The sequence below is a fragment of the Eumetopias jubatus genome, unplaced genomic scaffold (assembly GCF_037043125.1).
Source record: "Eumetopias jubatus isolate StellerSeaLion01/CBP00866 unplaced genomic scaffold, mEumJub1_p1.0 scaffold_4, whole genome shotgun sequence".
Lineage (NCBI taxonomy): Eukaryota > Metazoa > Chordata > Mammalia > Carnivora > Otariidae > Eumetopias > Eumetopias jubatus.
The window spans coordinates 123,459,835-123,483,797 of NW_028274810.1; the positions used below are offsets into that span (position 1 = coordinate 123,459,835).

General features: G+C 42.0%; 1 protein-coding gene across 2 annotated transcripts in view; it reads left to right on the top strand.

Moving 5' to 3' along the window:
* WASHC5 (WASH complex subunit 5) overlaps positions 1-23,963 on the top strand; it is a 61,558-nt gene that overhangs the window by 28,555 nt on the left and 9,040 nt on the right. For both annotated transcript variants that reach the window (XM_028105537.2, XM_028105538.2), the window contains exons 13-27: positions 63-229; positions 307-382; positions 1,476-1,586; positions 2,364-2,504; positions 3,556-3,636; positions 8,860-8,961; positions 9,702-9,881; positions 11,044-11,168; positions 13,491-13,653; positions 14,144-14,246; positions 14,333-14,412; positions 17,917-18,020; positions 18,829-18,958; positions 20,251-20,347; positions 23,563-23,716. In XM_028105537.2, the coding sequence (XP_027961338.1) occupies positions 63-229; positions 307-382; positions 1,476-1,586; positions 2,364-2,504; positions 3,556-3,636; positions 8,860-8,961; positions 9,702-9,881; positions 11,044-11,168; positions 13,491-13,653; positions 14,144-14,246; positions 14,333-14,412; positions 17,917-18,020; positions 18,829-18,958; positions 20,251-20,347; positions 23,563-23,716 (1,814 nt within the window). The remainder of the gene's footprint in view (positions 1-62; positions 230-306; positions 383-1,475; positions 1,587-2,363; positions 2,505-3,555; positions 3,637-8,859; positions 8,962-9,701; positions 9,882-11,043; positions 11,169-13,490; positions 13,654-14,143; positions 14,247-14,332; positions 14,413-17,916; positions 18,021-18,828; positions 18,959-20,250; positions 20,348-23,562; positions 23,717-23,963) is intronic.

Here is a 23,963-nt window from a genome sequence, read left to right on the forward strand (position 1 = left end):
GAAAAATGAACACCACAGAAGCCATTTGGAATTTTCTAATTAAATGTATTTATGTGACACAGGTTCAAGAATTTCATCAGTTGGAATCAAATCTGCAAGTCTGTCAGTTTCTTGCTGATACTCGCAAGTTTCTTCACCAAATGATCCGAACCATTAACATTAAAGAGGAGGTCCTGATCACAATGCAGATCATTGGGGACCTTTCTTTTGCTTGGCAATTAATTGACAGGTAATGTGGTCAGCCTAACATTTCCCCTATATGAAGGCCACCAGGGATGTCTCCTTACCACTGATCTCTCTTTACAGATTCACATCCATCATGCAAGAGAGCATAAGGGTAAACCCATCCATGGTTACAAAACTCAGAGCTACATTCCTGAAGGTAAGCAGAGAACAGTTAGATCACGTTCTCAGTCACTAGGGAGGAATTGGTCTTCGTTACTACCTCATGCATGAAATCAGTTCAAGATTTCATTCTTTTAGAAAGTTAGGTAATTTAAGTCTTTTTATAGACTGAAATTTGTTAGCAGTTTTCCCACGAGAGCACAGTTTCAAAAGATGCCATGCATATTTGAAGTTTCAATTAACATAAGTTGGATGTCTTACAGAAAATAGTTTTTAAGTTAAAAAATACATTTTTTAAGTTCTACCAATATACTAAAAATGTGGGTCCTTTTTTCTGTATATGCGAAATAATTCCTTTTCCTTACTCATTTAAAAAATTCTTATTGAGCCTCTGGTACAAACTAGGATCCCCTCTAAAGATAAAGGAATAGCAGTTAACAATACAAATAGGGCCCTTGCTCTCAAGGTAACTTCAGATCAAGATAAATGAGCAAATAATTGACTCACTGTCTTCTGACAGAGTCACCTTATATATCAATTCTTAGGTGCACTTTCTTTCCTATTTAAACATCTCTGTAATTGGGGATGGGTTTTATCATTGGCAGCATATCAAAGTTCACATGTCAGCATTTTCTTTCTTTCTGAGTGGTACATAAAATAATGGCACTTCGTACATGCTGTGACGTCTTCGATTGGATTCAGTACAGTGATCCATCCGTCACGGTATCTGATTTCCATCCAAGAGCAGCTGTCTCCTATAGCATAGTAGCTCTCAGACTTGAGGGGCCTCAGAATCACCTAGAAGGCCTGTCACAACACAGATGGCTGGACCTCGCCCCCAGAGTTTCTGATTAAGTAAATCTGGGGTGGGGCTCAAGAGCCTGCATCTCTAACTAGTTCCCCCCTGATGCTGATGCTACTGGTCTGGGGCCTGCAGTTTGAGAACCACTGCCATAGCAGATGACTGTTGTTCTTAAAAAACTGTATCATTGTCCGAAACTGTTAATGAACTTTGATGAAGTTCAGTGGTTGTTGCTCTTTCCTGGGTAGGACCCAAGACTCTTCCTAGAAAGAGAGATTTCTAGGACTTTTTGAGATGGAGAAACAGATAATACCTACTTTTCTTTCAGCTTGCCTCTGCCCTTGATCTTCCCCTTCTTCGAATTAATCAAGCAAATAGTCCTGATCTTCTCAGTGTGTCTCAATATTATTCTGGTGAATTGGTGTCCTATGTGAGAAAGGTAAGAAATGCATCAAGGTGATATTTATTTTATTGGCAAACTAACTTCTATTTGAAGACAAAAAGGGTGCTTGGGGCCCTATAAAAAATATACCTGTGTTCCCTTCCCTTATTCTTAACTTGATTCCAGAAATTTGCAATATCTGAATATAAACTTACTCTTACCGGTACTGTGGATAATGCAGATGTGTTTTACTTCCAAAGAACTTTCACATCTGGTTTTTTTTTCAGTGCTGGTGGTATTAACCCCCACTTTGTAGGTACAGAAACTGAAATAGAGATTATATTGGCTTCCACAAAGTCTCAGAGCTAGCTGGTAAAAGAGCCAGATCTAGATCCAGCATAATATCCTAGTTAGAACTTAGGTTTTCAGAGAAATTTTGATCCTGTTTCAATAACTTACAGTACAGTGTGGAGCCCAGCAAACCTGGGTTTAAAATTTACCCGTGTCACATACTGAGTGCTCTGTAGCCATGTCACTAACACCTCCGATTCTCAGTCTTTGAAGAGTTTGTAATGTGGAAAAGATACATCTTTTTGCTCCCTGTGTATGAGGATTAGCTTTATATCTTGCAAGCAGTTCATGTTTGAAGGAACGTAGCTGTGTGCCTGAGAGCAGATGTTCAAACAGCTCTTGTTAAGTCCTTTATCATCCCTTCCTGTAACCAAGCGGCTCATTATATGCACTGATACTGTCTCCCTGCCATCCTAGCATTTATCAGCTAAGAAAAACAAAAGAGATGGTCAACTTTTTTTCCTCTTTTCTCTTTCACTGAAGGTTTTGCAGATCATTCCAGAAAGCATGTTTACTTCTCTCCTAAAGATCATAAAGCTTCAGACCCACGATATCATTGAGGTGCCGACCCGCCTGGACAAAGACAAGCTGAGGGACTATGCTCAGCTTGGCCCACGTTACGAGGTGGCGTGTCCCTTTGACTTCTGCCTTTTGATATTTAAAACCCAAACCATGAAGTATCCCAGGTCTGTGTCGCCTGCCATATCCCTAGGACCTCCAGACCTATTCTCATTTGTTTTTTCCTACTCTCAGTGATAACTGTTAGTGCCAAGTTAGTGCAGCCATACCTGTATTTGTGAGCTGGTCCCGGCGTTACTTAAGGCCTCGCCAGCTTGAGTGTCCTCAGAGGAAGTGGAGTTCAGCTGGTCACTTTTCAGCTGAACGGTCCTGGCGAATCAGCCCTGCTTTTCTTCGGGCTAGATTGCCCAGACTCTTCACAGTCGAGTTCCCGCTTTGTACATCAGATCCGTGGCTCAAAATCATCTGCGCTCCATTAGCCATTTCCTCCAGCCAGACTTTAAAGCCCACTCCGTAGTCGAGCAACCTCAGGGGTTGTTCTCTCCAAATACCTCTGCTTTTCTTTCCCCCTGAACTTAAAAGATGTGAAAGAGTGAAATCAAGTGGAAATTGACAATAGGAAGCCCACTGTCACTACATTTCATCCCAGGGTCAGTTTTACATACTCTCTGACACAACTCCAAAAATCACATCAGGAATTTGGATTTTTCAAGCTTTGAATTTATGTGTTTATGCACATTCAAAAAGAGAGCATTGGTCTACCTTATCTATGTCTCCTTGTGTTGCTTGGGGAAAAAAAAGTAGAACGCCGGAAAGGGGAGATTACCTTGTTAGGGTCTTGATGAGCCTTTTCTACGTGGAAAGGACCATCCATCTCATGGAATCCTGCCTTTCTTTTATGCATGAGAAACTGAGGCCCAAAGAAGGGGAAATGATTGGTCAGCATTTAAAGAATGATTTCATGTCTGCTGACCCTGTTCCCAGCGTGGCTAACAGTGGTCTCTCGGTTCCATCATGGCGCCTCATTTCTGACCAGGACATGTCATTCCTGCTGTCTTGGTTCATCCAGGACTATCAGCCAATTATTTTCACTTCCTGTAGAAACGATGGGTCTTTTATCTGAAATACTTAATTAACTTCTTTTTCTTTGTTAAAGGTTGCCAAGCTCACTCATGCTATTTCCATTTTTACTGAAGGCATCTTAATGATGAAGACAACTTTGGTTGGCATCATCAAGGTAACGGCTTTCATGCTGGTTCATGTGACCTCACAGACTCTTTGTTTGGATTACTGTGGTGGCTCTCCCATGGGGAACAGGGAATGACATTGTCATCTTGTGTCCCCTGCTGTTTCACATTCAGCTCTTGATCTTCACTTTACTCATTTATTGATGGAGGAAGAGAGAGCATAATCCTGATTTTTCATCCACACCCAGGAGTTAGTTAAATCTACAAAAAATTTTTCATCCATACCCAGGAGTTAGTTAAATCTACGAAAAATCCATTTAATTGAATTTTTGTAATAACAAAACAAAATGGTCCGATTCCCTTGGCCAGACAGCTGGCTTGCTCTCTCCTGCCCTTTCCTTTTAGTATTTTTATATTGCATCTCAGGAGCAGAGAGCTGAGGTAATCCTACCCCATTGTCATTGTCTGGCCATTGTCATCACGGATGCATGCAAGCTCCTCTCTTCATTTTTCCTTTCTCATCTGGATGCCCACAGCCATTCCCATCCCCAGTAGCATCCACGCTGTATATTCCATTTCTATCCCCAAAGAGGCTAGTATCTGCATTTTAAGCATGAGGTGTTACTTTATGTGTGCATATGTTTGATTTATTTATTTATGTTACTATGAGTTGGGCAGTTGGTTACTTCTTACTGCTGCATAGAATTTTACATTCCTCTTAACCATTCCCCGAAGCACAGACACCCATATTATCTGTTTTCACTCCAACACTCCCCATTATTACAGGGCTCTCTGAACATGTCTCTGCTATACACCGTGAAAGAATTTCTCCTAAATCTGCCTCCCCAGGGGTTGGGTCACTGGGCCTTAAGGTGTGTTTATACTTAATTTCTCTCAACACCACGAGATTGCCTTCTGAAACGACCGTTCCATGAAATGTCTGCCCCCATTTTTCCCAATACTTGTTAGTTACACAATCTAATTTTTGCTCTCCCAAAGAGTATAAAGTGTTACCTCAATGCTGTTTTCATTTGTAATCCTATGATAACTAGTGATATGCCCATGTACAGGGTTCACAGTGCTTTTATTTATTTTTCATTTATCTGATATCAGTTAGAATCTACATGTTTCTGATTTTTTTTAAATGTGTATCTGTTGAATTGCCAGATTAACATTTGTGTTACTAAAACCCAAGAATATAATAGGAAATGAACCTAAATAGGAATGGAACTTTAGTGTGTGGTTTCTGCAAGTATGCTGAAATACTATTGTGCCCCTAGAATTTTTTTTAAAGATAGTGATATTTTATTTTTTGTACAGATTTTATTTATTTGAGAGACAGAGACAGTGAGAGAGAGCATGAGTGGGGGGTGGGGAGAGGGAGAAGCAGGCTCCCCACTGAGCAGGGAACCCGACTCTGGGCTCAATCTCAGGACCCCAAGATCATGACCTGAGCCAAAGGCAGATGCTTAACTGAACGAGCCACCCAGGCGCCCCCCATTGTGCCCCTAGAAAATTAATAGAATCCACTGAACATACTTTAGGCCTGGTGCCAGTTTAATTCAGTTGATATGCAGAGAGTAGACTTGCAGGTTATCACGTCTTACTAATCTGTAAAGTGGTAATAAATCCTAGGACCAGATTAAGTGTCTTACATGCAAAATGACCAGTATAGGAAGGATGTAATAAAACCTAATAATTAGCAATAATTATCAAAGGACAACTGCTTAAGAAAAATGCAGATCTTTTGCCACAGTCCTTCAGATGAGAACGGGGGAATATCATCTTGACCACACTTAACCCAGTAGGCTATCTCTGCCAATCTAACCACTCAGGGCTTTCTGTAAGGGATCCTGTGGCCCTCACTAGTCTTTAACCCTCAAATGTTAAGCATCTATCTCAGACACTTGTAAAGAGTATAAGTTGGGGCACCTGGCTGGCACAGTCCATAGAGCATGCAACTCTTGAATTCAGGGTTGTGAGTTCAAGCCCCACGTTGGACGTGGAGCTTACTTTAAAAAAAAAAGTATAAGTTGACTTTAATCCATCTGACTTAAAACAAGTAAGATATACACAGAGATGTATGTGTAAATGTGCACTGTTACAGATGGCCAAAAAAATTATTTTAAAAAGAATAGAGGGGCGCCTGGGTGGCCCAGTCAGTTAAGCATCCGACTCTTGATCTCAGGGTGGTGAGTTCAAGCCCGGAGTTGGGCTCCATGCTGGGCATGGAGCATACTTAAAAAAGAATAAAAAAAGGGGGGTGTCTGCCTTCGGCTCAGGTCGTGATCTGAGGATCCTGGGATCAAGCCCTGCTTCAGGCTTTCTGCTCAGCAGGGAGTCTCCCTCTCCCTCTGCCCATCCCCTCTCATGTTCTCTATCTCTCAAATAAATAAAATCTTAAAATAAATAACAAAAATAATAAGCAAAAATTTAAAAAATAGAAATCATCTAGACATTTATCACTAAGAGAATGGCTGAATATATCATGGTGCATTTCCAGTGTAGATTGCTGCCATTGAAAAAGCTTTGGCCGCTGGAAGATTTCTAAAACTCTAAAGCTTAAAGTGGAAAAAGCAAGTTACAGAACAATGTGTGTGTGTGTGTAGTGTGAGTGTGTGTGCGCGCGCGCGCACGTGTATTATGGTCCCATTTAGATTTTTTAAAATTAAATGTGTATTAAGGACAATACGTAGAGAAATTAGTAGAGAAAGGTCTGGAAGATGCATATGAAAACTGTTAATTAACTGTTGTTAACTTCAGAGGAAGGGATAGAGGCATGAAGGAAGGGGCTGTGGGAAGGGGGCTTTCTGTAAGCTACAGGCATGCCATACATTGGTGAAAGTCTTGGAAGAATTGGAAGGGCCATTTAAAACCTTTCAATTCATGAAAACATTTAACTCTTTCTCACCAAATCTGTTCTTACACGGAGTATTTCTTTGGAAACTTCATTTTACTTCTTTGATTTTTTTTCCTCATTGATGATATCTAGTTATAATTTGTTACTGTAAAATAGGGCACAGGTACTGAAAGCTGTAGAAACACTTCTGTAGTTTAATAGATTATTATAACCACCACCCAAGTCAAGAAATATCATTTCCCAGCTCCTACCTCAGGATCCTCCTCACGTGCCCTGACCTAATCTCAGTCTCTCCATTTAGAGTTTTATTATCCAAAAGTAAATCTCTCTGGACACTACATTTAAAAAAAATGTTAGGGGCGCCTGGGTGGCTCGGTCTGTTAAGCTTCAACTCTTGATTTCAGCTCAGGTCCTGATCACATGGGCTTTGGGATCGAGCCCCAGCCCCGTGTCAGGCTCCACACTCAGCAGGGAGTCTGCTTGAGGATTCTCTCCCTCTGCCTCTCCCCTACTGGTGCGCGCATGTGCGCGAGGTCTCGCGCGCGCTCTCTCTCTCTCTCTCTCTCTCTCTTAAATAAATAAATCTTCTAAAAAAATAGAAATAAATAAAAAGTGTATGTTGTATCTTTTAAGTCTTTTTTAATCTTCAGGTTTCTCCTCCATTCCTTTCCATTATCTGGTGAGGAACCCATAGCCTTTTTTTATTTTTTAATTTTATTTTATTATGTTATGTTAATCACCATACATTACATCATTAGTTTTTGATGTAGTGTTCCATGATTCATTGTTTGCATATAACACCCAGTGCTCTATTCAATATATGCCCTCTTTAATACCCATCACCAGGCTAGCCCATCCCCCCACCCCCTCCCCTCTAGAACCCTCAGTTTGTTTCTCAGATTCCATAGTCTCTCATGGTTTGTCTCCCCCTCCAATTCCCCCCCTTCATTTTTCCCTTCCTACTATCTTCTTTTTTTATTTTAAACATATAATGTATTATTTGTGTCAGAGGTACAGGTCTGTGATTCATCACTCTTAACACAATTCACAGCGCTCACCATAGCACATACCCTCCCCAATGTCTGTCACCCAGCCACCCCATCCCTCCCACCCCCCACCACTCCAGCAACCCTCAGTTTGTTTCCTGAGATTAAGAATACTTCATATCAGTGAGGTCATATGATATATGTCTTTCTCTGACTTATTTCGCCTAGCATAATACCCTCTAGTTCCATCCACGTTGTTGCAAATGGCAAGATTTCGGTTTTTGATGGCTGCATAATATTCCATTGTATATATATATATATACACCACCATCTTCTTTATTCATTCATCTGTTGATGGACGTCTTGGCTTTTTCTATAGTTTGGCTATTGTGGACATTGCTGCTATAAACATTGGGGTGCATGTGCCCCTTCGGATCCCTACATTTGTATCTTTGGGGTAAATACCCACTAGTGCAATTGCTGGGTCGTAGGGTACCTCTGTTTTCAACTTTTTGAGGACCCTCCATACTGTTTTCCAGAGTGGAACCCACAGCCTTTGACCTGTTGTTTTTCCAGTCTGAATTTTGCTGATTACTTGGTCACGATGTAGCTCGACAAGTTTCTCTGGCTTTTGCATTTTGTGCAACTTTCATTGCAATTGTTGTTCTTAAAGTTTAAATATAATCAAACCCAGATGGAACCCACCCATTTGTCTTTATGACTTTTTAAAATAATGGTTCATTTTACAAATTAAAAGTACAAGAGACAAGTCTCAGGGAATTCAAAGGATTATGTTCAAACTATTTGATGTTTTATGGATTCGATAGGAGACAGTCTTTTAGGGAATAACAAATGCTTTCTCATTACAGAAAAAAGAACCAGTAAAATAAGTTTATAGAGTTCCATGGCAGATTTGCTTTCCCATTTTATCTCCCTAATTACAAACAGCATTCCAAGAATGCTGAAAGAAAAGAGAATTGTTAAAAATGTTTGCAAGCTTCCCTTTGCTCACAGGATTGGAGATGCCCTGAGGTAACATGGGGAAGAAAGGCGTGCATTGAATTCAAGGGCAGGCCCTTCATTCCACCCTTCCTCCTGATGCAGAGAAAAGACACTTTTTACTTTTAATGAAATGATTAAAAAAATGAGAGGCAATTTAAAACTTTTCAGACCCACCACCATGGGAAGTCATTTTGTAAAATCATGAATTTTACTGCGGTCAACCTAGCTTAAAGAGTTACAGGTTTAATCATTCTGTCCAAGCTGCACAAGATCAGAGGGACAGGAAAGGAGAAAAGTCCCAATCATTGCAAAATGGGGTAGGAAAGGGCTCCCTCACAGATTCTGGAAACCTTGTTTTTCCTTTGGATTTCTTCACGACTGAACTTTTCCTCACTGCCATTCATTGCTTTTTAATTTGCACACAGGTAGATCCAAAACAGTTACTGGAAGATGGAATAAGGAAGGAGCTAGTTAAACGCGTTGCTTTTGCTCTTCATAAGGGACTGATCTTCAACCCTCGAGCCAAGGTACTGGGTGACCAGATGGGTCTGTCCTTTCTCTCTGCCCAGCTTGCAGAATGGACGAGCACACTATTTCTAACGATCAGGAACAAGACCTTTCCTCCTAACACATATCTAAAATATGATGTTCAGTGCAAGTGACCAATGTGCTTTTCAATCCCGTATTGTAATCTCTTTGTACGATAAGAAAATCCTTTCCAAAACCAGTCCTTTCCTGTCACCTGTTGATCCCCAATTTTAAGAATTGAACTGATGTCTCCGATTCAGAGTTACTTCTTAAAGTTAGAAGAATTTGCTAACCCTAAGGCACATAGGAACTATAAAGCCTGTAATTTTTTTATGTTCCTTGATCTGTTAAAGAATATGCTCATTTTTCTCAGGAGGAAAAAAAAATTGGGCCTAAAATTTATATCTAGGGTCCTTTTCACCCCAGTAAATTCAAATTAAACTATTTTAAGTATTTTAAGGTTATATATATATTCATCAAATGACGTGAGCGAAATCATCAACTTTCGTTTTTTATATTCTTTTGTATGAGGCTTCCTTCCTAAATGAATGAAACCTCTTTGCTGAAATGTCTGACATAAGTTGCCACTCATCCGTGTTGAGGCAGGAAATGAGTATTTCCAAAGCTGTCTTCAGCTATCGTTGTCTCCCAGTAGGCGTCTCATTTAAAGTCTAACGTAGATATTAGTGGTTGGCCATCTACTCCAGTGTAATAGATTTGTGTTTCCCCTTTTGCACAGTCAAGTGAATTGATGCCTAAGCTGAAAGAATTGGGGGCTACCATGGACGGATTCCATCGCTCTTTTGAGTACATACAGGACTATGTTAACATTTATGGTCTGAAGATTTGGCAGGAAGAAGTTTCTCGTATTATAAATTATAATGTGGAACAAGAGTGTAATAACTTCTTAAGAACAAAGGTATCTAATTAAATTTTGAAAATTCTTGACTACATTTGTTGTTCTGACATTTAAAACACATGCCCCAAGGGGGCGCCTGGGTGGTGCAGTCAGTTAAGCCTCTGACTCTTGGTTTCGGCTCAGGTTGTGAACTCAGGGTTGGGAGATCAAGCCCCGCCATGGAGTCTCCTTCAGATTCTCGCTCCCTCTGTCCCTCTGCTCTTGCTCTCTCTCACTGTCTCTCTAGAATAAATAAATACATCTTAAAAAAGAAAATTAAATACATGCTCCAAACCTCAGAAATGCCAACAAGAAAGTTTACATTTTAGTTACTAAGAATCAGTAAGCATTAGATAGTCACGAATACCTTCAGAGTACCTTCAGGGAAGTTTGATTTTAGTCAATAGTTGACAAGGAGTAAGTTTTTAATTAGGGAACTCACAAGATTTCATTTGGAATCTTAATAGATTAAGTATCTTCCAGCCTTAGGATATTTTGGAATTTTATTATTACATCGATACATGTTAACTTAAAGCCAGAAAGCCAGAAATGCCTGTGTCTCTTCTCACTTCTCAGGCACTTCGCTTGTCACAAATACTTCTTTTTTTAGAAATGTTACATGTGGCATTTCTGGGAGCTATTAATACAGTTTTAAGTTTCCTCTTCAAAACCAAAGAGCATTTATTGTCACTGTTTATGCAATATTATATTTGTAAAACTATGTGGAAAAAGAATAACTAGGTTATCTTATCAAAGATGTACAGTTGACCCTTGAACAGCATGGGTTTGAACACGCGGGTCCATTTATACACAGATTTTTTCTGATAGACGCACTGTGGTACTGTAGAATATATTTCCTCTTCCTTGTGATTTTCTTAACATTTTTCTCTACCTTATGTTGTTGTATGAATCAGTATATAATACATATACAAAGTATGTGTTAACTATGTTATTGATAAGGCTTTTCTGGTAAACAGTAGGCTATGAGTTAGTAGTTAAGGTTTTTGTTGTTGTTATTGTTTTTTGTTTTGGGGGTTTTTTGGGGGGTTTTTTTAGTAGTTAAGTTTTAAGGGAATCAAAAGTTGCATGTGGATTTTCAGCTGTGGTGGGGGTCAGTGCCCTGGCCCTCATGTTATTCAAAGGCTAATTGTACTAAATACTTATGGTTTGGTTTGGTTTCTAGATTCAGGATTGGCAGAGTATGTACCAGTCTACTCATATTCCAATACCAAAGTTTACCCCTGTGGACGAGTCCGTAACATTTATCGGTCGACTCTGCAGAGAAATCTTGAGGATCACAGACCCCAAGTAGGTGTATCTGAATTCCACTGGGCCTTGAACACGGTGGACAATAGAAGTCTCTGAACATTTTCCTCAGATCACACCCTTGTTCTTACCACACTTGGATCAATTCTAGTGGGTTTATTAGAGTCACTTTTTCTGAGACAGGGTATTTTCCGCAGTGTGCCTTAGGAGACCCCGGTCCAAGGAAATAAAAGGTTAAGATAAATCTAAGGTCTGTTCAGCCACCTTTTGGTTTTGTGCTCCTCTTGCTTTCCAACTAATGTCCTACCCACTTGGCCCGTGGACCCCCTGGCATATGAAAACATTTTCATTACAGATTGCTCATCTGTGCCTGCGCCCCGTTCCCGTCACTGAGTCTTGCACTTGTCACAGCCTGGCCTTTGAAGATTACCCGCACACCCATGCAGTTTTCTAGCACTTCCCTTGTACACACTTCTCAGCCCTTCACACACATCCCTTCCTTTACTCATCACAGCAATCTCTGAGGTATTGTTATTCTTCCCATGTTAAAGAGAAGTAACTGAGGTGCAGAAAAGATAAGTCACTTATCCAAGGTCTGGGTCTAAATGGTAGCCTCTGACCCCGGGGCCCAACTCTTAAACACTATGCCGTTAGAGGGCAGGCTGCACAGCTCTGCATGCAGTGGATCACAGTTCATATACGGTCACACGGGTGAACATCTCATTATAATCAAACCACCCTTAAGATTATTTTAGGTGGGCACCATCGGAGAGACTTGCACACTGCTTCTCTCTTGACATCTAGTTTTCCACCTTCTTCTGTCGAGCTTCTGACGAGGCAGTTGGGACTAAGCCCAGCTGAGGGAAGGGCAGGCTCCTGTTTTCTGTCTCATGTTTAGCCCTGTGCGCATGCTCACTGAGTGGAGTGGTTGGTGTGATTACCCAGGGAAAGTTGACTTCTCTTCTCTCTCTGTCCAGCAGTGCATGTGTTGTTGGATTTGTGTAAGTTGAATATCTTTATGACATGGCTCTTCTGTACTGCCTTCAAATTCCAGCTTATTTGGTATCTCAAAAGTTACGCAACTTAACACCCTATATGTAAACTTCTTCCAAAAATTCAAGCACAAATGAGTTTTGTCTATGACTCATGGAAAAAGAGTAAATGACCCAGAATGTTTTATAACTCCTGCTTTCTTGGTACCCAAGGGTGGGTCACTAAAGCCCTTCTAGAAGATTCTCCATGTAGTGCCATGTTAAGACTTGCAGAGAGGACTAAGCATTGGGAGCAGGATTTCCATGTCGTATTACCGACTGATGCATCAACACGGGGAGCCTCTCAAGTGACATTCAGAGTGCCAGCACTGGGTGCCAGGAGCAGGACACTTCGAAGCTTGAAAGTAGAATGCAGTTCTGGACATCTTGTTCTTCCCATTTCCTTCCAAATGTAAGCCTCTCCTCCTGAGCCTCATTTCAATAAAGAGATGTCCTGGGTCTTAGAATTGGGAGCATATCATCTGTGGAGCTGACTAGAATTTCAGAGGCTGGGTTTCCACCACACACCTACCCAGTGAAACCCCAGGAATGGGACCTGGGCATATCTTTTGAACCCACCCAACAGTGATTTAAGGCCCCTGTGCCAGCATTTGAGAGCCAGGAAAATGGTGGTTAAGGATGTGGTGTTGGAATCAGGCCTCACTAAGTTGTCTTATCTGTAAAATGAGGGTCACACAGCTTGAATATCACAGGGCCATGATGAGGAGGAAAAGGAAAAGGTCTTAGCACAGAACCTAACACCTAAGAGGTGCTCAGTAAATATTGTCGGTTGTTATCATTGCTGTCAGCACACTCTTAAGTCTGAAAGGAATCATTGGTTGGTGACCAGAACCAGGAGGAAAGAGGGAATGGCTGTGTTGTCACAGTCACAAATGTTCGATAGGGCGGCAAGATTCGAAGTTCCTTCCTTATCAAAATGGAAATGACACAAGACTCTCATGGCCCCGTCTCTGGGAATCTAAAGACCCTGTGGAGAGAAGACTGGGCTCTTAACGTCGTCCAGCCTGACAACCAAATCCAAGCTCGTCCTCTCTGCTCAGCTCCAGACGACAGCCCGACTCACTGGAAATGCATTAGACAAACCAGTGACCTGCCATAGGGCAGGAAAAGGTGATTTCACCGAATTTTGCCTTCCTGGCAACTGGGCATTCACCGTGAGATACACTGGGTGCCTAGATGCAGAGGTTATTAAACAGATCACATAACCATCGTTCCTCATATCTGATGCCCAAATCCTGTTGCGTCCCACATCTCCTCAGGATGAACTCATTCTGAGCTGCTTTTGGGTTTTAAGTGTTTGTTTTTCTTTTAGAATGACGTGTCACGTGGACCAGCTGAACACTTGGTACGATATGAAAACTCACCAAGAAGTAACCAGCAGCCGCCTCTTCTCAGAAATCCAGACCACCTTGGGGACTTTTGGTCTGAACGGGTTAGACAGGCTTCTGTGCTTTATGATTGTCAAAGAGCTACAGGTGAGCCTTTCAACTTCTGTGCATGCTTCCTGCTGCCCTGGGAGAGATGAGAGTAGCTCATTTAGCTCTTCTTTCATGTTTTCCTATACCGATGCCGGACACACATATATGCTTCTTGTTAGGTAGATAAGAACTGAGCATAAACTAGAATTTCTTTGGCCAGCACAGCATTTTTATGTGTAGACTGGTTTGGGGAGTTTCATGGGAGGAAGTGGAGACTCTCTCTGAAACCAGCAACTCCTCCAAGCAGGGGGTGTTTCTAACGGGAACTGGAAGTTGCTGCTTCCCTGGTACCCTTTATAGCATTTTGTGACTTAGGCCAGGCTGTGTTCTGTATAGCACTTCAGTTAACTGAAGTATTATTTACTGTATTCATTATATTTATTTATATTTATATAAATAATTCATATTTATATAAATATAAATATATTTATATTTATATAAATAATTTATATTTATATTTAGTTCCTTACGTGTCTTCTTGTTTTAGAATTTCCTCAGTATGTTTCAGAAGATTATCCTGAGAGACAGAACTGTACAGGATACTTTGAAAACTCTCATGAATGCTGTCAGCCCCCTAAAAAGCATAGTAGGTGAGTGTTCTGAAAGTAGCCTGAGATGGAGGTAACACTAGCTTTTCAATTTTTACTAAACAGAAAATTGTATTTTAACCTTTCAGCAAATTCGAATAAAATTTATTTTTCCGCCATTGCCAAAACACAGAAGATTTGGACATCTTATCTCGAGGCTATCATGAAGGTATGTTGAGAGAGGGTGATAATCAATACTATATTTTTTTAAATTATTATTTTCTTATAACTTTGTTACCCAGAGAAAGCCATGCTTCTTTCGTCATCAAAGCAAACATACAACACTTCAGTTTATCGTTACTTCTAAATTAGTTGTCCTTTATCATCCATTCTGGAACTGTTTCTTGACTGTGTTTTTCGTTGATTGGCCTGTCATTCTCCTTTCACCAAAGAGAACCGTTTCTTGGCTTTTTTTTTTTTAAATGACTTCAGATGAGAAGTGCTTTCACACAAAGAAATGGAAATCTTCCTCCCTCGGTGGTGCTCCATCCTGACGTAACAGGTTTATTTAATGAGCTCCTCTGTCAGTGCACAGCTCTGGTCTGCTCCAAGGAGGTGTGAGAACAGGACATTGTCTCTCTCCCCTCTTGGGTCTGCACAGATGTTAGAAAGCCAAGTTCTCTGGGATGTAAGTTATCCTTACACCATGAATAGAACACTGTTGTCTAAATCTAGAAACGAGTAAGAAAGTGAAATGAAATTAACTTGTTGGATGGAAATCTAAGTTACTTTCGAATTCACTTACGTGCTTTCCTGCCTTCACGCCGTAGTGTCAGCTCCGGGGACCCTCTGTGTCTTCTGTGTGTCTTCCTCTCATCATGTGATGATCCAAGACATTCAACACCGCTTTGTTGAACACTCATGTGCAAAGCATCATCACTTGCTGTGAGACACAGCGTTAAAGGAAATACTCGCTGCCTCCTCAGAAAGCCCACTTACAGAGCAGTAGGAAAGAGTAGGTGTCCTGGTGGAAAACCATTTCACGGTTAAAAGTCTCACCTACCGGGGCGCCTGGGTGGCTCAGTCGTTAAGCATCTGGCCTTTGGCTCAGGTCATGATCCTGGGGTCCTGGGATCGAGTCCCACATTGGGCTCCCTATTCCGCAGGAAGCCTGCTTCTCCCTCTCCCACTCCCCCTGCTTGTGTTCCCTCTCTCACTGTCTCTTTCTCTGTCAAATAAATAAATAAAATCTTAAAAAAAAAGTCTCACCAACCACAAGAAAAGTCTGGGCTGCTGTGGGAATTTGGGGGAGTTCCATTCTCTTGCTCCCAATTATATTAGTTGTTCATTGAGAGAGTACTGATGGTGCCTTAGCCAAATTCACAATATATTTCCCATAATTGCAGTGAGTTTTTTTTTTAATTTGGAAACTTAGACTAGGTAACACACAGAGCCTTTGACTCTGCTGGGTGTCCTCTTGTTACAGATGTCCAACACTCCCTTAGCCACATGATTTCCAGATCCTGAGAGCTTCTCAGGCTAAGTTTCTAATTTCTGGGAAGCCCTTTAGGAGGAGTAGAGAATTGCCTGAGGTTGGACAGGCCTGAGTCTCAGCTCTGTGGGAGGCTGAGGGAGATTACAGAGATGCTTCAAAGAGGTTCCCCAGGGGCTAGTACAGACCTCCGTGAGTTGTAATTGGTGGTAGTTCAGGAATAACCAAGTATTTGTCTAAGTCCGTGATCTTTACATAAAGCCCTCAAGGACAGATTTGTCCGTTTGTCTTTGGCTCATCTGGAAGAGCGATGGAAATATTCTGCGCTGTCTGATGGTAGCCACTAGTCTCATGTAGTTAGTGAGCATTTAAGATGTGGCTTGTGGGAATGAGGAACTGGATTTTAACTTTTATTCATTCGCATCAGTTTAAGTTTAAAGAGCCACGTGCAGCTGTGACTGTTGTATGGGGCAGCGCTTCCCAGAAAGCTGGAGAAAGACAGACAGTCCGAAGATCTCTCCAGCTAGACAGCAAATAGGTAGATCGAGTGCATCAGCTCCCAGACTGCTCAGCCTCTAGAACCTTCGTAACAGCTTGTAGTAAGTGAGCACCAAAGAGAAAACGTTGGTCACGGAGACTGCATATGCTTTAGAGAAGAGCAAGTTAGGTTAAACTGCCCGTATCTCTGCTTCCTTTCCTAGACTGGGATTTTCGAGGGAATCCTGGACATAGAGTATCGAGAATTAAGCAAGGAGTCCATGGGCCAGAAAAAAGGTTGGAAGGACATTATTGAGTGGCCTGAGGGAACCCACTATTTTCTTGGCCTTGCCCTATTCCAGTTTTTCAATAATATTTTTCTATTAATAAAAGGTTTCCTATGAGAACATTTTTTAAATTTTATTTTCTTCACATAAGTACAATAATAATCTAGTAAGAATAGTGGTCAAAAGTAACACATCCGAGGTCATTTAAAACACTTTTAACTGTTACAGGTTCCATTTATCTAAAGATCTTTTCTTTGCTCTTAGAGAAGGCCACTCTTTTTTTCTTAACTTTTCTCTGCTCCCAACCACTGTGTCCATTTCTCCCTCACTGTTACTAGCATCATAAAACAGTCTTCCCTCCGGTTCCTCCTCTTCCTCTTGCTAATCTTTTGGGGACAGCTTTCCTAGAATAGGAATGAAGAAATTCACGGGCACAAAAAGAATTTACTTTTGACTTTATGATGCCAACAAATTGAACTTGTTGGAACAATCTGAACTCTGTCCCAGACCTGACCCAGAGGTAGTTTCCTATCACTGGACAGGGGTTATAGACACCTCCAGATACCATTTATGCTCATCACTACTCAGAAATGCTTAATCTGCCATGCTGACATGACTTTAATCTGCCATGCTGACATAACTCTGTATCACAGATCTCGTCTTTTAATGGTCTGGGAATTACACTTTGTCACAACTGGCTTCCATTGTTATCCTATATGTTTTATTGTGCACATTTATTTTATTTTAAAGACTTTATTTTTAAGTAATCTCTACACCCAATGTGGAGCTCGAATTTACAACCCCAAGGTCAAGAGTCACATGCTCTACTGAGCCAGCCAGGCGCCCCTATTTTGCACATTGAAAAGAATTATTCTAAGACAGTGTCAGTAGGCTTCACCAGATTCCCAAAGAGGTCCAAGGTACCAGAACAAGGTTAGGAACCCTTGGATGAGAGGTTATCATTGTTAGAAGGGCCTTTTTGGGAGTTTATAACCCAGGTTGTTATATAATCTGTAATTCTGGGCGATGTGGCTAGGCTTATAGTCACCAAATTTTAGAAAAACAGAGTGAAATGGCATCGTTGGGACTCAAGAAAGTTCAGCTTAGGACAAATGAAGGAAGTAGGGCTTCTCATTAGCAGCCACTAAGCTTGGAGAACTTATTTCAAAAGATCATAAATAAGAGCTTCAAAACAGACACCTTTATTATGTGAACAAGTGACCATTAATGTCACTTCGTATAATTTTAGACTTCAGGGATATTTGAGGTTGGCATACAGGAGCCTATCCAGACGTTCCCTGTGCTCCATCGGGGAAGACACTGGTCTTAGCCACGGAACCAGTCCAGGAAATCCTTAGATTTTCCTATAGAACATAGTGATCCTTCCAGTAAAAAACGGTCATCTTCATGTTTGCCTCCTCACTGTCACCTGGAAGCACTGTGTGTTCTACCTCTTCTTCCTCTTGCTTGTTCCCAGGTGGGGCAGATGCAGATTCTGAGACAACAGATTGCCAATGAACTCAATTATTCTTGTCGGTTTGACTCCAAACATCTGGCAGCCGCTCTGGAGAATCTCAATAAGTAAGTGCTGGTATTCGAAACAGCCACCCAGGGGCCTGGATTATTCATTATCCATTAGCACCCCAATTTCTTCAGTATTTACCCTTTTACAACCTTTTCAGGTAAGAAGGCTCTCTGAATTTAGAGCCTTCCTTCCAAGGGATAACCAAATCTGTCTGTATAAGCCCCCTTCCTCAGTCTTGTCCCTTGGTCTTCTTTCTCTCTCTCTCTCTCTCTCTCACTCACTCATTACTGATGGGTTCCTTTATTCAGTCAACATCTACAGATCACTTAGGACCCATCAGACATTGTGCTAAGGACTTGCACAGATTGAGAAAGCAACTGTTACCAAAATCCACACCTGGATTTCCGGAGGGCTGAGTCACTGATCATCCGAAGAGCTGTTCGAAGTGTGCTAATTACCAGGAGTCGCTGTGGGCGCACGTCCACGAAGTACAGTCACAGCCTCCATCTCCCCAGCGACTTGCTCTCATTCCCAGCCTCTACTTAAAAATAAGTAATCTTTTCTTGCCAGTCAGTAGTTCAGCGCTTTTGACAAAGCAGTTATTGAAAACAGTTCAGTCAGTTCATAAAAATTGGAACGGCAAAAGCATTCGATTTAACTCCAAAAGATAAAATATTCTACGTCACATTTTCCACTTAACAACCAATCACAGGTATGGAAACTGAGAATTAGGAGGATCAAGCCCTCATTTTACAGATGAAACCGAGGCCCAGAAAGATCACATCGTGGCCTGTGTTAACTGTTGTATGAACGGTGTTCATCTCTAACGTTTATCCCTGTTCTGTTTTGTCTTTCCTCGCGGAGGGCTCTCCTGGCAGATATTGAAGCCCACTATCAGGACCCTTCGCTTCCTTACCCCAAAGAAGACAACACGCTCTTGTATGAGATCACAGCCTACCTGGAGGCGGCTGGCATCCACAACCCGCTGAATAAGGTCAATGATTCAAGTATGGAGTGGAATGGCAGGAGATGGATGGTCCCCGCGGAGATCTGGCCCAGATAGCAGATCACCTGCTAAAATATTGGGAGAGCCTGGGTTCTAATCCCAGAATCTCCATTCTCTTAAGCCCCCTCCCTTCCTGAGTTCCAGTTTCCCACGAGTGATAGGGTGATCACACCTTCCCTGCCTGATTCAGGCCACGGGAATCAGGTGATACCGTGTTTGCCACAGTTCCTTAAAAAGTGAGATACTCTTATCTGTAGGAGATCAGTTTTAGGTTTATCTGGGGTTTTGTATTTGAACTGCTGCTAAGTGATGGCATTGATCCTTGGGACCCAAAGATGCTTCCCTCGTGGCTGACAGTAATCACAACCATAATCTGGGGCCACAGACTGTCTTCTGCAATTCTGACTTCCAAAAACCTCTGCGAGCTGAAAGGTTTTTCTCCAAGTTGGTGCCAAATCTCATTTGGTGGCAAAACTCGTCCCAAACTGACATAAGGCTGTTTGTACTTCAGTGAATATTCATGTTTTGATGCAGAAATACTGATGACTTTGATGATAGGCTGTAAGCCTAGACCCTCTATGACCTTTCTAAAATCTGTAAAATAGGAAAGCTATACGCTCCCCTGGGTTTTGGACAAAAGCTAAGAAACTAAGTGGCAGCTAACATTTTATGAGCACTCCCCTCGTGCCAAGCCCTGTCAGCCCCGGCCATGGGTGACGTCCCATCATCCTAGCAGCACCATGAACCATGCCATCGTCGGGTGAGGAACTCGAAGCCTCTGGAGGCCCAGAGGCTGATGACTTTCCCGGGGCTCCACGCGGGCGAGCGCGGGAGACAGGCAGTCTGACCAGAGCCAGGGCTCCCAGCCAGAGCGCTGCCTTGCTCCCCGGGGAGTTGAGGGAGGGAGGGCGGTGGCCGGGTATCCCCGACTGTACTGTGTGCGCTACAGCTAACAAGGAGACCGCTCTGCGACATGTCCCATCCTTTCCCCTCTCCCTTTGTGAATGACATGAAGAGGATTTGAGGGGAAAGTAACTGCTCATCTCCAAGCAAAATTGTTCCCTTCCCAAAAGGGCTCGTTTTTATATAGGTTTTTATGTTTGCAGGGGTCGGTGGTATTACATTTAACTCTGCAGGCAGCAAATTAATGCTGAACCCTCCCTGTTTTCGGTAGCCTGAAGAGCAAACTGAAAGAAAATGGAAGCTTTCCATTTGAACATGTGTTCCAGTCTTGTGCCTTGGGAAGAAGCCATCGATTTTTCTTACCTTTCTCTTTCCAGATATACATCACAACAAAGCGCTTACCCTACTTCCCAGTTGTCAACTTCCTATTTTTGATCGCGCAGTTGCCAAAACTTCAGTACAACAAAAACCTAGGTACTGTATGACATTCCTTGCAAGAAGTCACAGTAACACGGTAACAGTGGATTAATACCTCACCAAAAGCTCTTTTGTAGGGAGAGTGCTGTGTCACCGACGAGATCTTTCCTTAGTCAGAAGTGTGTGGAGAAAATGCACGTCTTTGGGCCTGTGAAGTACAGTGTCCCTTCATGAGGTGTAGACAGTGGATTTACCATTAACCAAATATAGTCCACCCTTGATTTCCAAAGATTAGCCAACTTGTAAAATGTGTGGGATCTTCGCTTCTCTCCTTTCTTTAATGTTTAGGCAGCTGACATGGTGTGAGAGAAACTTCCTTTGGTTACCGTTCCAATCTCATAGGTGGCATGTGCCTCCCGAGTATCAGGAGCCGCTGTGTGAAAAGTAACAGCCATAACCAGTTACTTTACAATGTCTATACATGTGATGACGTGTGAAAATATTCGGTACAAACGAGCTATCAAAGCCTTTCAGTATGTTTGTCCTGGCCAGGCACATCGCCCTATTTTTTTTCTTGCCATTGATCACTTTATCTTACTATTTTTATGAACACTTTTCTAATAGCTTCCCAGGTCCTTCCTCTGCCTCTAAACTTTATATCAAAGTTGAGCTTTGTCAAATCCGCTATAGAGGTTTATTTACTTTAAAAATATTATAGGAGTTTTCCTGTAAATGTGCTGTTTCTTAGCCAGCAATTCCAAAATGATTTCTTCCTTGAGCTATTTCCCCTTCTTATTTCATAAGCTCTTTAAGGATAAAGATGTGGAATCTCTGTAAGGTTTTTATCCTCTCATTCAGAAATACTCCTCGATTCCAGACACAGCTCCCATAACAGTACGTGTCCCTGCCACAGAATGCAGAGCGTGGTGGCTCCCGTCAGTACCACCGCAGGACTGATGGACGGACGTGAGTCCGGATTCTGGCTCGACCAGCATTCACCTGTGTGACTGTGGCCAAGTTACGTAACCTCTCAGGCCAACCCGATTTTCTGAACAACCTAATACAGTTCCTGGCACGGAGCAAGCATTGCCCTGACGCTAAGTCCTTTTCTGTATATTGGTCAAAATCAACGTAAAGAACCGTCCCAGGGTCGACTTAGGAGTTCATTTCAAGACTCAGAGTCACATTGTTCCTCTGTTGTCTCTGTGTTAGAACTAAACAAGAATACGTGACCCTCTGTAATGATGGATTGTCAGTGCATGAAGATGATCCTGTTTTCATAAAGACTATTTGTTCACTGGTCTCATTCTTAGGTAGTATTTCTTTCATTATATAGCTGCTCATAGGAAGCATTTCACTATTCCGTCGAATTCCAGATCTTTAAACAAAACAAACTTTTTAGTGTCCTAGAGATGCATCTATACCTGACTACAGTTCTTTTCATGAATTAGTGATGTGTTAATCTGGGAAGCAAAATTATGATAAGTAGGACTAGGAAGGGACATCAGGGTGTTTGGAGACCCAGAAAACACGTATTTAACCCTGCTGAGGATTGCTCTCAGGACTGACCTAAGAAACACCTGCCTGCCTTGGTCTGTCTTTAAGGCAGAATCTCCGTGGGGCCACATTCAGAGAGGAAGCTTTTGCTGTAAGTGTCACTGCTGTTCTCCACCTGGAAAAGGTCATCTCTCCGTGTTCTGATGATCATCGTTGTCTCGTCCAGTGGGCATTGAGTAAATTCAGAGTTGCCGAGGCCCAGGTTAGGGAAATGAGGATAACTTGTTTGGGCATCTTCTGGTTTAAGTAAGGGATGGCCCAGCCTTCACAGGAACCCAGATGCGGGATCTGAAGGCCTGTCTAATGCCTTTCTCCAAAGTGGTGTCCATTTTACATCCCACCAGCTTTTGGCAATGTTAGTCTTTTTTAATTTTAACTGTTCTAATGGGGGTGTGTGTGGTATCTCGTAGTTTTCATTTGCCTTCCCCTAATGATTCATGATGTTGAGCGCTTTTTGGCCATTCTTTCTATCTTTCTTTGTTAAGTGTTCAAGTCCTTTGCCTGTTTTTAAATTAGGTTGATAGCCTTTTTTTTTTTTTAATCACTGAGTGGTAGGAGTTATTTATATATCATGGATACAAGTTCTTTGTCAGATAGTGTGAGTTTTTTCTCACAGACTCTGGTTTCCCTATTCATTTTCTTACTGGTGACTTTAATGAGCAGAAATGTTCAATATTGATAAGGTCCAATTATCTATTCTTCTTTTATAATTGTCCTTTCTATATCTTGAGAAATCTTTGACTAACCCTAAGGTCATAAAGATATTCTTCTATGGTTTTTTTTCTAGAAGCTTTGTGGTTTTAGCTCTTACACTGAGGTCTGTGGTCCATTTAAAATTACTTTCTATGTACAGCATAAGGATATCCAGTTTCAGCACCATTTATTGAAAAGGTCTCTCATTCTCCATTAAATCATTTGGATATTCGTGGAAATTCAATTGTTCCTATAAGGGTGGGACTATTTCTGGTTTTTCTCTTCTCTTCCATTGATCTCTTTATCCTCATGCCAATACTGCCTTGATTACTATAACTTATTATAATAAGTCTTGAAATCAGGTGATGTAAGTCCTCCAACCTGGTTCTTTTTCAGCATTGTGTTTCCCCTCAAAGACCCTAAGCTCTAGCTCCTGTTCCCCCTGCAGCCATCTGGGCAGAAGGCCGCGGTGTCCAGATTGGGGCAGAAATCGTTAGTGCAAAAGCCAGCTTTGGCGCTCACTCACTCCCCACATTTCCTTCTTCCACTGTCTAGGCTTCTGCAGATTCTTTTACTGTATAACGTTCAACATTGTGTTTAAAGATACTTCTTAAATATGTTATCTGGGGTTTAAACCGCTTTCATTTAAGAGAGTGGTTCAGCACACCTAATGCTACTATGCGGCCACTAAGTTGCTTATAGGTAATGTTCACCTTCTCATTTACCTTCATTTGTATCTTTCAGCTTTCCTATAATGGCACGTGTTACTGTATTAACCAAAAGAGACAGTGGTGGTGATTATAAAAATCAGCCACCATTTTATGATGTTGAGTCAGACCACTCTGACCCCAGGCCTAATTCAAAGTGGAGTCCAGAGTTGTCATTCCCTCCAGATAGTCATCTGCTGGCGGTGGCGCGGTCCCCAGACATTTTGACATTCACAAACATGCCCACTGGATGAACACCACCAAAGGAAAGCACTTCGCTGGGTGGCCTAATTCCTCCTTTGTCGCTCCTTGCAGGAATGGTCTGCCGGAAGCCTGCCGACCCCGTGGACTGGCCGCCACTCGTCCTGGGACTGCTCACCCTGCTGAAGCAGTTTCACTCGCGGTACACCGAACAGTTCCTGGCACTGATCGGCCAGTTTATCCGCTCCACAGTGGAGCAGTGCACAAGGTACTGAAGGAATTGATGTTACAGAGGGGGCTAGGAACCTTGCATTCCAAATTCCTCTTATTATCTCCCTAGTGCAGATGGGAATTGGCTGCTTTACCCTGCTGTGCAAAGCAGCTTTGTTTGCAGCAACTAAAGGTGCACCCGTCCTTCGTCACCCTGCTGGGGGAGCCCCCTCGGTGCACTCCACAGTGATTTGGCAAGAATGAGCGAGTCGTGACCAGGATTAGTGACCCCCACGGGGAAGAGA